The sequence below is a fragment of the Hyposmocoma kahamanoa genome, unplaced genomic scaffold, assembly GCF_003589595.1.
Source record: "Hyposmocoma kahamanoa isolate Upper Pololo Valley unplaced genomic scaffold, ASM358959v1 263, whole genome shotgun sequence".
NCBI lineage: Eukaryota > Metazoa > Arthropoda > Insecta > Lepidoptera > Cosmopterigidae > Hyposmocoma > Hyposmocoma kahamanoa.
Window position 1 is genome coordinate 2,983,392 of NW_020653766.1, and position 16,174 is coordinate 2,999,565.

The 16,174-nt window shown below is 34.6% G+C and overlaps 1 protein-coding gene across 1 annotated transcript in view; it reads right to left on the reverse strand.

Moving 5' to 3' along the window:
• Window positions 1-377: 377 nt before the first annotated feature.
• LOC113228986 (voltage-dependent calcium channel type D subunit alpha-1-like) overlaps window positions 378-16,174 on the reverse strand; it is a 48,578-nt gene continuing 32,781 nt past the window's right edge. Inside the window, exons 23-35 of the mRNA XM_026462452.1 lie at window positions 15,718-15,862; window positions 15,261-15,341; window positions 14,619-14,750; window positions 13,167-13,352; window positions 12,380-12,479; window positions 11,513-11,673; window positions 11,248-11,434; window positions 10,509-10,649; window positions 9,560-9,725; window positions 4,603-4,759; window positions 3,677-3,776; window positions 924-1,002; window positions 378-474 (exon numbers count right to left, since the gene is read on the reverse strand). Of these exons, the coding sequence (XP_026318237.1) occupies window positions 378-474; window positions 924-1,002; window positions 3,677-3,776; window positions 4,603-4,759; window positions 9,560-9,725; window positions 10,509-10,649; window positions 11,248-11,434; window positions 11,513-11,673; window positions 12,380-12,479; window positions 13,167-13,352; window positions 14,619-14,750; window positions 15,261-15,341; window positions 15,718-15,862 (1,732 nt within the window). The remainder of the gene's footprint in view (window positions 475-923; window positions 1,003-3,676; window positions 3,777-4,602; window positions 4,760-9,559; window positions 9,726-10,508; window positions 10,650-11,247; window positions 11,435-11,512; window positions 11,674-12,379; window positions 12,480-13,166; window positions 13,353-14,618; window positions 14,751-15,260; window positions 15,342-15,717; window positions 15,863-16,174) is intronic.

A 16,174-nucleotide genomic window follows, 5' to 3' on the forward strand; every position in this document is an offset into this window, starting at 1 on the left:
AATTTCGACCAAACGTTATTTCTGGAAAATGTCGTTTCGGAATACTGATAGGTAACCCCTTAAGGTATATATGTATATATATTATATATGGGTCATATGGCCTAAAATAAATGTCTAAATAAAATAAATAATAAAATAAATAAATATAACCATGAGTATAGTGACACCATCAACGAGAAAATGATCACCCAAAACCTAGCAAAATACATACAAATGTACGTGCTCATAATAGTATAAATTACCAACTGTGCAACGTTTCCGTATCAATTTTAATGTGCCATGATTTGATACAACAAAATAACAACAGAAGTTTCACGACATATTGTACAGATATAAAAAAAATAACATCGATTGCGTTTGTCTGCAACGTTAAGTACTTACTCTATTGCTCTGAAAATCTTCTCCGAATCTTTGCCGTGAAGTAAGGGTTGCATCGCGATTTCTTCATCGCTCTGGTTGCCTTCGTCGTATTTCCTGTAATTTCAGGGTGTTACATTGAGTTTCGACATCAGCAATTTCGACGTATTTGGATAGCTCTCAAAGTTAAAGTCAAACAATTGTTTTTTCATAAATACCTCTAAGCAAATTATGTTTGAAATAGTCATAATGATTAAACTCTACTGCTCAATGGTAAGGCAGATTGCCCTGAGAAGAATGAGCCACAAACACTAGGGAGTAGTACTTATGAGTACTACCTTCTAGAGTTTGTTGCTTCTGGATGGAAAATGGGTGATGGAATGGAAATAGCTTAAGGCTAAGTTAACAGCGCATTATGGACCCCGTAAGGTACTGCAAATTACATTTATACAGAATCAAGATCTGTTCCAAGAACCAAGGTAGAATTTTAACTATTTAATCTTTTTTCAGCTCAGTTTGTTGTTCCAAAAATGGAACAGTAGAAGGTTTGTAAGATTTGTACTCACATTTCTTCTTCAGGTATTTTCCCATCCATACCTAGCTCTCGTCTCATCATGATACTGAGCGTTGGACCATCTTGTGTACCTAGAATTTGAATAAACTCTGTTATGGTAAGGACGTGACATTGTCCCTCCTCTTCCCCTCGATTTGCTACTTCACTAATATTACCAGTCTAAAAGTTTAACTGGAGAAGGGATCACGGTTTTTCAATGACGCAAAACCCTTTTTTCATTGAAAATGGATTTCATCATCATCATCAACCCGTTTATACGTCCCACTGCTGGGCACGGGTCTCCTTTCAGACGAGGGTTTGGGCCATAGTCCGCTACGCTCGCCCAATGCGGGTTGCGGACTTCACACGTGTTCCGAGGGTTCTCCTTCACCGAAAAGCTCATGATAAATTTAAAATAACATTTCGCACATAAATTCCCAGAAACTCAGAGGTTCGAGGCCCGATTCAAACTCACCACCCTCTGCTTGAGAGGCAGTAGGACTAACCATTAAGCTACCACGGCTTTCGAACTAGGATACCCATTTCTAGTATAGCTTTTTCTGAATATCGTATAGTAACTATATATTGATATTGGAAATCGGATTTCGAAACTATATATTTTCTGAAACTATATATTCATGGATACAGCCCGCGTGCGCGCTTCGTTGATACACTGCCGTTACTGATATTCGGTAAGCTTGTATAGTTCATGAGCTACGAACTATTAGGAATATATTCCCTACGCTGACCGACATGACCTAGTTCGTCTAGCACGGTTTTAATAGTTCATCGTTCTTTTTAGTTCAGTACGAACTAGGAAATGTCTGCGTTGATAGCTCACCTGTCTTTTATACAGTAGGAACGGTGCGAGCGGGACAAATAGCGATGTTTTACTAATTGTAGTACAAGTTCGATTGGGATGCACGATTGAACGTTGCCAGCTCGTTCTAAGTCTCTAATACGTATCTATATTGTGTATATATACAAGCTTGCAAAAAAGTAGTAGTTTTTGGTAGGTATCTGTATGTATAATATCAACCTACGTGTACGAGTATATGAAATAGTTGTACCTAAAATTGATTTTTAAACACACTATTCTAACTAAAATTATTATTTTGTAAAAAAAAAGGATATTTAGTTAGAATGACTGTCTTTAAACCTGTAAAATATGAAGGAAAATCAAATAGTACCGATTCCATACAAAATGTATTTTAAATATTTAGTACAGTGTAGTATTGACCTCATAATACAAGAAGTCCGTAGTAGTTCATGTGAATAAAATTACTAGTTTGGAGCGTTCGCTCAATGTCCGAGCAAGGACAAGACGAACTAACTAACTAAGGAACTGAACTAAATGAACTAGAAGACCGACCTAGTTCAGTTAACCGATTGAAGTAACTAGGATCGCTCCCTAAGGACCGATCAGGCACAAGTCTAATATTCGAAATCAGAGATCGAAACTATATATTATTGGACATAGTTTTACAAGAGCAATGCGGACCAATGTTAGTTTACAGTTTCGAAGACACACAAAAAATGGTTTCGCGTTGATATCCACTCAACGAATATTTGATACGAAGCAATTTCGGTATATAGTTTGGATAATATACGATTTCGTGAAATATACGATGAAACGTCCGAAAGATGCCTCTTCAATCGCTGCTTAAGAGGGAGCAGAGGAAAAATTCCTAATCTTCGATTTGATTTTAGAGGGGTATATCCACTTTAAAGTTAAAAATAAAATATTGTATGAGTAACTACACGATATATTCAAGCATAGACATTAATCAGAAACATAAAACAATAAAGTTTCCTCTATAGATAAAAATCACGAAATGACCTCTAATTTTCACATTTTGTCGATTTATCCTCGAAATGCTACAGGTTATTAGGACAAAAATTAGATAATTAATTATATTAATGCATGATCGACAACTGTCACTACGGATTTTTTTTTAATCCCTTTAGTTTTAGAGTTATTCCGCTAAAACTAATTTGGTACTTTTAATGCGCAAAATTCAACATCTCCTGTCGCATGCCACGCGAACTTCAAGCATATATTTGTTTCACAAATTGGGGCCGAGCCAACATCAAAACTTTTTTGGCATGAGAGCTCTTAAAGTGTTGTTTGTACTCGAAATAATAGATGAAGGCAGGAAATAATCATTCCCGGACAACTCTTAGTACGCCTGAAGGGAATATAACCAAGTGACGTTGATATCTCGCCATACGTTTGTTGCCTGTAGGACCTCAGGTGTAAGGGGGCTGAGTAGAATGAGCTGGTAGAGCTCATAGACACACTTTCCGAAATACAATATGTGGAAAACCGACTATTTTTTTTTGTTTTATAATATCAAGTGACGGGACTAACAAGGCGTACGCCTGATGGTAAGCTAGACGCCTGTCCATAATAGTTGCAGTGCCACTCAGAGCTTTAAATCTGGGGGGCACTATCACTGCGCCCGTCACCTTGAGACATAAGTTGACAAGTCCCATGTGCTTGTAATTTCGAGCTTATCATCCTTAAGCCTCCTGGCTCTGCATTCAACTCAATCAAAAAAGCCTCAAGTTGATATGTCATTATTTAGCTTAAGTGAGTAGGTTTATAACAAACGCAGGGGAAGCTAGGTTTATACAGATCCTAAAAAGGGAATCATGTACCTTTACCGCGGTTTCCTTGAGAAAACAATACAGTATTACGGTTTAAACTAACTCAACTAACATTAGAATTCGTAAACTGTGATATAATTTTGTGATAAAATTTACCGTTAGGCGGTTTCGCTTTGGACGAATGGGGTATGTGGAAGCTCTCACGTCCATGTTTCTTGATACTAGTCCATACAGCTCCGAACAGTGTGTGGTTACGCTGAAAAAGAAGATTATTACTCGACGACGTCTACAAAGTTAATGACAATATCAAGGAAAGATTGTAATGAAAATGCAAAACTCCATTATTCGATCATTAATAGAACATTCTACATCACTGATAGACTTTGCTATACGATAAACGATATAAATCTAGGAAATGAAACTATTTTTCCGGATTTAAATCGCGTATATTTGATTTTTCAAACAAACCGACGTTTCGGGCCTTTTACAGGTCCAATGGTCACGGTTGACTGATGTGGTATAGTCTTCAAACAGTTATGTCTAATATTGATGCAGTGTTTTAGTTTATTCTAATTTCTATTACTAATCAATAATAAATTGAACTTAATAAAAATTCATTCAATAAAATAATTTGTAAAACTTAATATAGCGTAAATTGGAATGTTTTCTTTGTAAAATTAATAATAAGGTATTTAATTAATAACTATTGTAAGTATAGTGAAAAAATAGGGTGGTTTGCATCAATATTAGACATAACTGGTTGAAGACTGTACCACCTCAGTCAACCGTGACCATGGGACCTGTAAAGGGTCCGAAACGTCGGTTTATTTTGAAAAAACAAATATACGCGATTTAAATTCGGAAAAATAGTTTCATTTCCTATGTGTAACAATCGCGAAAACCTAAGAACTCGATATAAATCTACTTCTAAAGTTTATCTGCTCTGAATTACTGTGTTTCTGTACCCGTGGTCCAATCATATGGACATAGATGGACCATATTTGAAATAATTTCCCTTGCTCTAACTTTAAAATATGACCTATCTTTTTTCAAATTCATTATAATATTTTTATTTCACTTACTCTGTGCATAGGTTCCACAGCTTCAGATACAATTTCGTCCAAGTTGCCCGAAATGGTTCTTTTTAGTTCAGGCCCCGCTTCGTGCAAAGTTCTTAATCCAGCTTGTAATGTCATCTGTTCAGTCACTTGCGCAGCTTGCTCCTTGCGTTTTCGGAACCTTTTTTTGGAAGATTAGTTTTAGGGCGTGTTTTCATTTGAACGGTCAGCGTCAAAAAGGTCTATCTGAATATTAGATAAAAATCTACCTTAAGTTGACGTTTCAAGATTCAGTTTCTCGAAAGCTTTGGGACTATTCATGGCCCGAGTCAATTTACTAGACAAATCCGTAACATCGTCGACAATATAGTCACTTAACATCTTGCAAGCGAAATTGGTAAAAGAATATTCTCTTAAAACCATATTCTTTTTCATTGAAAAGGTAATTTTTATTAAAAGTCAGACTTTTTGAACAATATGTTCAAAAATCATTTTGACGCTGATAAAAACCATTGGTACACAACGGTAAACTAATATCGTTTTTCACGAGTGAAGATTCTTTAGTTAAATCTTGACGGCATGGCAGATAGATAATAAATTAGAATAGATAACAAATTTCTTGAAACCACAAATTTAAACACGTTTTCTAAAGAGGTTAATGCACTTAGTGGGAACTATTACGCTATTACTTAAAATGTATTTGAAATTCCAAACAATATAATATTATTGAATCACAAACATGTTTTCTCTGTTAAATGCTGAATTTCTATAAACTAAACTCACGTTGATTTTAATATTGTGTACAATGTTAAATAAGCCAATTGAAAAAAAAAACTCGTTTGTACATGCAAACAAATTTTGGCCACACACAATTATTTTACTCACGGCAAAAACACTTGAAAGTATCAGCAAAAGAATTATAAAGAATGCGTAAGTGGTTTGAAAAAAAAAAAGGATAAACAGAGAAAACATGCCTTGAATTTCAAGAAAATAATTCAAAAGTCATGCTCAAAAATTCTTCACAGCTTTTAATGTTTTTCAAAAATGGTGAGGAAAGCTGAAAAAGTGGAGCCATACGTCCGAATAATACACGAATTATAATAAACGATGTTGTACTCTAAAGTGAAATTGTCAGTTAATCTAAATGGACATTAATCGTGAATAAAATACAAAAACGAGATGCTAACTGCAAAAAGCCAGTTACAACAGTTAATCAGAAGAGGGACAATAATAATACCAAGAATTCTTCTTGTTTTTATCTTATTGACGGTGCCCTTTATTATGTTTCGCCCTTATTAATTTCAAAGGTTTCAGCAGACTCAGCTAATATTCTCAACGAATATTCTGGAAGAATATTCGGTGGTTCACTTCATCTTCCCTTCACCAAAATCAAATTTTCAGCTCAGAGTAGTTTAAGGGCATTTGAAGACTCTATTATAGAACTTTTTAGATTAATATCAAACGACCTTTCCTCTGCAAAAGTCAAATTGAAGCACAAAAAGGACCGTATGACTCCAATAAAAAAAAATTAATCTAAGGAATTCAAATCAGCTAAAAACCAAAATGACTGAAAGATTGTAGACAAGCGTCCTTGGATTTGACAAACTGGTAACCACTGCCAAGGATCAAGCTAAAAATACAGCAGGTAAGATATAAGTTGAAGGACAAAACGTCAAATTGCTGCAAGACGAATCTTTAACTGAAACATATTTTAACTTTTATATCCATCTATAGTATTGTTTTTAATGTCCAGGTAAATACTCAGTGCCTCTATAATTAATAATAGGCGTAATAGGAAATGAAACTATGTTTCCGGATTTAAATCGCGTATTTTTTTTTAAACGAACCAACGTTTCGGGCCGTTTACAGGTCCTATGGCCACGGTTGATTCAACCGTGACAATAGTTTAATTTCCCATATGTAACAATCGCGAAAACCTAAGAACTCGAATAGGTATAATCTTTTATTTTTTTTATTGTTTATATTGTTTTTCTTATTATACTTGAACCAGTAACAAAAAATATCAATAAAGACAATGCGGTCTTTCTGCGATTTATGACTGATTCAAGTGTAAATAGGTTAGTAAAAATAATACAATTATTTATCAAATTGCCGTTACCGGATAATTGATAACGAAGAATATACATACTTACGTATACACTGAAAAAAGTGAAGAGGTAAAACGGTAACGTACATAGTTTCCATCATAGCATATCAAGCATCATGATTGCAGCAACAATTATAAAAAAATAATTTTTTAATACAGTTGCTCAAAACGTGGTATTTTTCGCACTACAAATCGTGCGGAAAGTTGGATTTCTCGCACTAGTGCTTTTTACTTTTTTAGTTTTTTTTAATTTACTGTTGTTTTAAGTCTTTAAGACTTAAAACAACTAAAGAACTAAAGAAGTTGTATATTTATTTGATATTTATGTGCTTTGTGACGTACATAAGTCATTCGTCATTAAAACTTGTATTTATTTACAAATACTATCGAACGTATCGAGTGGAGGTCCACAGTCTCTGCCTACCCCTGAATGGGTGACAGGCGAGATTTTTATGTATATATTTATTTGTTCTATGTATTACATATAAATTGTATCTCACTACCGTGCACGGGTTCCTAAAGAAGTTTAAACAAAAGTACCAGGACTTCATAATAAGAATAGTGGTTACAGACCGATATTACAGAAAATAAACAAAAACAGCACGTTAGAACTAGATTTCCATAGACTTTTAAATAATGGCTGCAGTGGTTGTATTTCATTATTTTAATTTACTAGCAGAAAATGAGTTTTTTTTAAATACTGTTTTATTTTACTTTCAATGTAGTTTTTTCGCAAATGTATTAAAAAACGTCGTTTGATACACGTGCGGATTTGTCATTTTCACTTGTCTCGCGTCTTGACCCTCGCCTCTGGCTCGGGCCAAGAAGCCTCGAGCCTCGTGAATAATGACTAACTTTCCGCACTTATATCAAAAATAACTATTATCATGTTACGATTGATTTAATCAAGTATTTTTTAGTCTCACATGATTAAAGTCCACTTTTTCAGTGTATATCATTTCTTAATCCTAAAATTATCATAAAATTGGCCTGAATGTAGATAATACATAGCATTGTTATTTAGAAATGATATCAGGGACCCTAGTACTTTTTATAATGAACGGAAAAAGCTCATAACAATAAACAGCTCTTTCAGCTAAGACCTAGAAGGTGTTCCTCAATAAACCAATTATGTCATTATTGGATTCTCCGACAGTTTAAGAAATATTTAAAGTTAAGAGTTATGAAATTTCACATGTATATCATTTGTTTCACGTAATTCGCTTTATTTTTTATAATCTTTATGTCATAAAAGCATGTTTGACGTATAATCTCTTGTGACTATTCAAATTCAAATTCAAAATAATCTTTATTTCATAGGTAAGCATTATTACACTTGAAATCGTCACAATGGTTAAACTCTACCGCTCATTCGTAAGGCAGATTCCCCTGAGAAGAATGAGCAAGAAACTCTAGGGGTTGCTCTTTGTAAATAACATTTAATATTGTACATCAGAGACATCAGAGATCGAGACTACCTCCATGAGCTAAACGGGTTACTACCACGGATTTTTGTCATCCAAGTACGCAGAAGTTGTATAATAACCTTTAGTATAAAGTTTTTGTTTCACTATAGTTTTAAACCTCGTGAAAGGCAAATTTTGTATATCAACCGGAATCTTGTTATAGAAGCGTATACATTGCCCCTTAAATGATTTTTTGATTTTGTGAAGACGACTATCAAGAAAAGCTAGTTTATTTCTATTCCTCGTATTAATGTTATGTCTGTCACTATTTTTCATAAATAAATTACTATTCCTTTTAACATAAATTACATTTTCATAAATGTACTGTGAGGCTAGTGTAAGAATGTTAATTTCCTTAAACTTATCTCTCAAAGATACTTTGGGGCCCAGATTGTAAATTGCCCTAACTGCACGTTTCTGCAGGACAAATATTCTATTGATATCGGCGGCATTACCCCAAATCAAAATGCCGTATGTCATTGGACTGTGAAAGTAGCTGAAGTAAACCAATCTAGCGGTTTCGACGTCTGAAAGTTTCCTTATTTTTTTAATCGCGTACACTGCAGAGCCGAGCCGTTTTGATAACTTACTTATATGGGGACCCCATTGCAATTTAGCATCTAACGTTATACCTAGAAATACAACTGTATCCACAAGATTCAATTTTTCGTTTCTAACTACAATATTATTATTTTTATTTTTATTTTATTTATAATATATTATATCAAGGGTAAGTACGTACTGTTTTTTTGTGTCTTTTGTTTGTTTTAATTTGTAAAAACATAAAAACCCTATAACTGTGTACTTGTGTGAATTGTGATGAACTCTCTAGAGCATTATAGACTCTAACAGTCTGATAACAAATTTAAATGTGAATTAACCGCTGAATGATATTAACTAAGAAGCGAAACAAACAAATCTAATGATCAATGTATAATTAAGACGTATTCAAGTGATTTTTGAGATTAATTTATTAGTGCAAGCCGTAATACACTTCTTGTTTTGTCCATCAAACTAATATCCGATCTTAAGAAAACTGAAAAAATATAGCTAAAAAACTGAGGCGAAAACCTAAATCTAGACTTACGCATGGTTCCTAAAAAAACAGAAAATGATGAATTACTATTGATACCAAATTATTAATAAGTCACTGTACAAATAAGGTAACGGATGAGAAATTTGGAAATGTATATTGGAAAAAATAATAAATAATCTACTAAATGTTAAAGTTATGTCATTTTTTATTCATAGTAATGACACTGAAACTATAAAACAAACCTTTCATAATGTCCTCAAAATTTTACATCATAATTATTCCTTTGTTGTTGTATGCCATTAAGAATATTATAATAAATAGATTTAAGACAATAAAATTAATGCCTGTAAAATAAGTGAAACTTTCACAAACCTCCTGAAATAGTCCTGTATAAGAAAAGTGGCGTAGAACTTGCCAACGGTGATCTCATTGGGATCTCCAGGAGGCGGGACCACCTGATCCAGCAGTTTAGGCGATGTCCTCTTCCAAACTTTCTTGATAATCGCTCGAAGCTCCGTGTTGCAGTCATCGATTACACCTGGATGAGTCATTAAAAAGTAGTTTCAAAATTCTGCATGTGTCTTGGGATTTTCCTCAAAACCGCGGTCCACAAATAGAATGAAATGAGAACTGAATGATCTTTTCACGTCTGACTCTTTCTAGACTGAAACCCTATAGCGGCATGAACTTTAGTTTCTAAGTTCCAGGCATTAGTTTGATATCAATACATTTCGCTAATGATGAAGAATAGCATCGAGATGAAACTTGTGCGTCGAAGGCACTTCCATTGCGCCCAAGTGGCGAACTATAGCCAAATTACATTTAAAATCGTCACGTCGATTAAAATTACTCCTCATTCGCTGGTCAGATTGACTTGAGAAGAATTTTTCGTTTTTTTTCGGATCAATTTTGATATCTTCTGCATTTATTTATAAAAACATATATATAAGCTTAAATCTTCTTTATAGAAGAGACCTGTGCTCGACAGTTAGGCATATAACGATGATAGAAACGTCAGATAGACAAACGATTCGTCGTCCAAATAAAGTGCAATCTCAGCTACTTTTATAACAGCCCTGTAACATGACCGCATGATGCAATAGACTGCCTGTGGTCTTTAAACTGTGTTTCACTGTTTTTACTGAGCTATCCAGTCAAACTTCATCATTAGTAGAAAGAGTTTAATGAAATCCCGAAGCCGGAAAGAGCTGGAAATCTACGCGATTGAATTGTTTTTCGCCGTACATGGTTAGCCGACAACTCAAATTTGAAAAGCTTATGGAGGAACTTTCACGCCTAAAAATCAGGTTCCACAACTTACCCGTAGTTTTAATCTGCAACTGTGTTCTGACAACGGCGAACAGTGTCGCGTTAAAGTTAACTGTTCCATCAGAATTGAGAGGCATGTTCATTGACACCAACCTCTTACATGCAGTCCTATGGGGACATAGTTTGCCGAAACCTGGGACATACAAAAACTATCAGATAACAGTAGATAGGCTGGCACGATGAATGCGTTTGCATACCCTAAAAGATGGCCTAAAAGATTAAAGATAGACCGAATCCCTTGGCAAGAAGCTAATGACTATTGCTGAGTCAATAGCCCATAATTACGTCTTATCTTTAGAGAAACTTAAGACTGCAAGAAGGAATTTAATAGGGGATTAAAATGAGAAGTATCCATAAATTTTCTTATACAACAATCTCAAAAACGTCTTTTGGATTTTCTCCAGCTGCAGGGCCTAAGTAACCTCGTGTGGAGTCCAAACAATTGAACGTGCTTCAACGGTACTCCTGACTAGAGCGGTGTAAAGAAGTTTGAGGACTCTAGTTTTTTGAAAATTATAATGCCTATTATGTGGGATGGTGACATATCCTAGACTGCAGCTGATCCAATAACACAATGTCAGGCTTATTCACAAATAGTCCTGTTTGTGATGACGGACCGGTTTCAACACATTTTGGTGTATAGTTTTTGAATGTTGATTTCCATGCTAGTAACAAGGCATCTTCTATTGCACGACTGACTTATTACAATATAAACAAAAACGTTTATGTACCTAAAGGTGGGCTAATTTTCCTCAACAAGGTCACCACATCCAAGTGCTTTATCCGCCCTTTGGCATCAGGATCGTACTCGCTCCATAATCTGACGAACTCATCAAGGTGATGTGGACCTAGGATTGACCAATCGCGAGTCAGGTAGTCGAAGTTGTCCATGATAACGGCGACGAAGAGATTGATGATCTGAAACGAGAGAAAAAATCCAGTATATTGTTTTTGGTTAACTTTTCATCCCAAAATTTTTATAAATCACACACTTACCAAGAAAGTGCACAGGAGTGAAAATGAGATGAAATATGGATAGGCTAACATTGAACCACAGTTTTCAATTTGAGGGTCGTCGATAACACACCGCGGCGGATCGTTCGGACGCTCATCTTTGTTCGGAGACAACGCCATCATTATATCTTGCCATGCTTCTCCTGTTGATTGGTAATTAATATTAATTTACCCAGACAACAATCACCTGTATGCTTAATGTAGCTTTTTGGCTTGACACATTTTTTTATGCCATGGTGTGAATGTATTATTTCGTACGGTTTGGAAGTAAAACTATTTTTTGATGGCTGACTGCCATAAAATGTTATGTGTTGGTTTAAAAAAAAACAAATATTCATTATTGTGCCGCAAAAATCAAAGATCTCAAATTTGTTTCCTCAGTTCGGCGATACTTTCTATAAATTGCATGAGATGATATTAATATTATAGCAGAAAATTATAAATATTGTTTTATTTGTACTTTGATCTGAGTCGCGAGTCCTTTTCAATTTTTGCGTGTAATTATTTTTATAAAAGAATATATTTCGCTTTCATCTTTATCTAAGAGAATAAAAAAGATGTAAGATCGCACAATATTTGACATTCTTGAAGCACGTTCTTATTATTTTATTTCTGCGAAATATAAGATCGTCATCCCAAATAAAATTAAGGCATTTCCTGCCTTATATGAGAAGTAACGGAACAACAATTTTTCAACAAACAAACTTATTTCAAGGTGCCAACTAGATACCACTATATAGGAGTTTAGTTTTTATAATTGTTTCTTCGGGAACTAAATCCAAGATCTCTTAAGTAAAGCCTAAACAGCACAACTGATGACCATTCGCCAAATTGGAACGGTTTACATACCTGTAGCAGATCTGAAAAGGACCATAAGTGCTCCTCCAAAACTTTGAAAGTTATTATAATCAGTGATAACATCGTTATCTAATGCAATTTTTCCGAAAAGCTGAAAAAGAGAATCAATTATTTACAAAATTTATTTACATATGCCTGTGAGCGTTTATTCGCCCGATTGCGAGAAAATGGTTCTTAAAGTTGTTGAAGTTATAAAAACCATTTTAAAATATAAATCGGACCAATTGGTGTGTCTACAGGCGCCAAGGCGGTTCTGTTGCAAAAGCCCCTCTCTAGTTTTTTTTACTTTTGGTTTACTTGACACGACATATTTATGAAACACTATCTGAACCGGGGCAATGTCACATAGCGAGTGGACTACTCAATTGATCACGTATTAAAATGGACATCTAAAATAATATTGTGACAACATTACGCTCTGAGCGAAATGCAGGCAATGATGCCCCGAACACACGGAAGTTACACTATTTGTCTTATTATCATTGACTTACAATTATATGGACGTCGGGTCCGCGCTTAAAAGTGTCCGAACTTATAGGGCGTTAAAATCGTATACAGAGCGTCATTCACGCTTTAGTCTTCCTTTGTTCGACTGACAGCGAAGCAAGCAAAATTAGACAGTACTGCGATGACATTACAATTTAAATAGGTTGACTTGGGACATTTTTTTCGTGGTTTTTGTATTAGACCAGTCGTCCATTTATTTGTAAGTCAATGCTTATTATAGAATGATTACACTAAGAGTAAAATATGCCAGAGTAAATTTTTACAGACATACCTGCATCCCAACCACCGCATAAATAAAGAACAGTAAGACAATAAGTAGAGCTACGTAAGGCAGCGCCTGGAATGACTTGATGAACGTCCATAACAGGGTTCTTATTCGTTCGCCTCTTGATAAAAGCTTTATTAATCGCATCGCTCGGAACAGACGGAAGAATGTGATGTATTTCAGTAGGTTACCCTGGAAACAAAATTAAAGCTTTTTCTCCTTTTTATGACGTGTAATTGTGAATGAATGAATGAATAAATGAATGGATAGATGGATGGACGAATGAATGGATGAATGAATGGATGAATGAATGGATGAATGAATGGATGAATGAATGGATGAATGAATGGATGAATGAATGGATGAATGAATGGATGAATGAATGAATGAATGGATGAATGAATGGATAGATGGATGAATGAATGGACGAATGAATGGATGAATGAATGGATGAATGAATGGATGAATGAATGGATGGATGAATGGTTGAATGAATGAATGAAATATTCTTTCTTGCACATTAAAAATTACAATGATAACACAGAACAGTAGTGCAAGTATCACAAAGTAAGTTATAAGGATATAAATTTAAGAATTGGAAAGCGGGATTGAAGTGATTGATGTGATGGTTATCAAAATCAAGGAATACGAACAAAAAGGACAATTTAACGAAAACTACTACACCGCGTAGTAGAGATGGGCGTTGAATAGGCGAACTAGTCGAATCAACCGTCCACGTCCAATCGACGTTTCTACGGGTCTACCGTTCTTCGGTTAACTAGTAGAATTCGTAGACGGCTAAACGGAGAGTCCACGCGTTAATCAACGCTCTGCGTCACGAGACGACGCGCGAACTCAGTCGAATTATACATAGACTTACATAGACAAATTATTTTGAACTATAAATTCAGTAAGTGTAAGTTGATATTTGAATATGTGCGACGAAGTAAGATAGGTCTGTTATGCTATTTATTATTGCAATAGTGCATTCAATACAGAAAAAGTATGACGGTGTAGTTAATTCGCTAGAGCGAGAGAGAGGCGTTGCGCCCTTGAATCTATCGGAATTAAACTCTATTGCAGTATGTTAAAAGCGTCGATAGCCGCGCTCATGTTAAACATTAGAAATAAATTAATTTCTAAAACAATAGTTCATGTTCTCAAAAGTTACTTTAGTTGATTCAGTTAAACTCGTCTCACGACCGAAAACCAACTTAAGTTGAATGATCGACTAGTCGACGAATTTAACTAGTTGACCGACTAGTTGATCGTCCACGATGGACGGTTGCGTTTCGTTAACGGAAAACGCGTCGACGACCCATCTCTACCGCATAGTGCTAGCTGCAGTAACAGAAGGGCCATTAAATCAGCACTTGCTGCAAAAGGACATATAGTGAGATCAAAATATAATAGAGACGTGTGTGTGTGTATGAGTGTAAGGAAAAAAATATGACATACCCCTTCGTTTCCTGTCTTGACAATGACTTTGGCATCATCTTTTTCTTCATTTACTTGTGTCACGACGATGTCAATAATACTGCCCACTACGAGAATAAAATCGGTTGTGTTCCACGCGTCGCCGAAATAGTTCTATAAAAAAAATTAAATTGTGAAAATTTTTGTATTTTGATTCAAATTAGAGACGCGCGACCTGAGATCTTTTAAGCAGCCCTTAAGTTTTTTTTAAGCTACAGAGAACCTCTGTAGTATTTAAAGAGAAATATATTAAAATTATGTGCAAAGTTAGATATTTTTATTTTATTTTATTTCAGACTTTTATATTAGACTGTCTTCAGAATTTTATATCATTGGATAAAGTACATCCTATCGTTTAACACTTTAGCACATACTTTAGATAATATCTTTAGGTGTATCAAATATTTTTTGTAAGAGCGTTATTTAATATTAAATACCTAATCCATTTGAACTAGCAAAACAGTTTTTCCCGCTTCTACTCAGATAACTCGCCTTAAATTCTGAGCAAGCCCTATTTATTAATAAAAAATATTGACAATTCTCAACTCGCACTTACGTCATATTTATTAACAAAAACAGCATTAATAATGGAATCATTAACTAACAATAGTTTCTACATCTTACCTTAAATCTAAATGCAGCTAACTTAAACACAAATTCCAACATGAAAACTGTTGTAAGGATCATGTTCAAAGCGTCGAGAATCTGAAAAACGTAATAAAGATTATCAACTGGAGATTAACGGAATAAATCACAATCTTAATTGAATCAATCACAAAATGATTAAATTGTTGCAGCAACAATTTGTAAGTAATGAATTTAATCATATTGTGATTGAATCAATCAAGAAGTGCGATTGATTCCGGTTAGCTACACTTTATAAGAATCAGATAATTTTCAGTGTACATTCTTTCTAAAATGAACTAGAGCAACGTATGTGATGTAATCTAATATTTCTAAAAAGAATTAAGTGTAAAATTGTAGAAAAAAAAATTGGTTACAACACTTTTATAGTGAGATAGCCTCAATTGTGAGTTGACATAAAAATAAAGTTGTCTGAGTACGTATAATAAATCCTTACGATTTTGTACCACTTAGGGGCGTCATTAAACTTCATCATGAGCGCGATAGTATTGACCACTATGAAGAAGAATATGACGTATTCGAATTGCTGTGACGTCACGAACCACCATGTCTTATACTGGATGCGGTGTTTCGGGATGTACCTGGACACAAAAAGATATTCGCTTGTAAAAATTGGCGGGTTATTATTGGACTCGTTGCTACACTGATAAAATGGACTTTAATCAAGTGAGCCCGTCAAGATACTTGATTAAATCAATCACAACGTGATTAAATTCTGTATTTAATATTGTTGCTGCAACCATTGTGCTCGTTAAACTCAGATAGATACAACGCACTCCTCATGGAAGAATGGCTTAGCTGGAGTTACGTCAACAACGTTTATAGCTCTATTAGATACAGAAAAATATAACCCACAATATCTTCAATTTTTGTAAGTCTATTGACTAGTATTG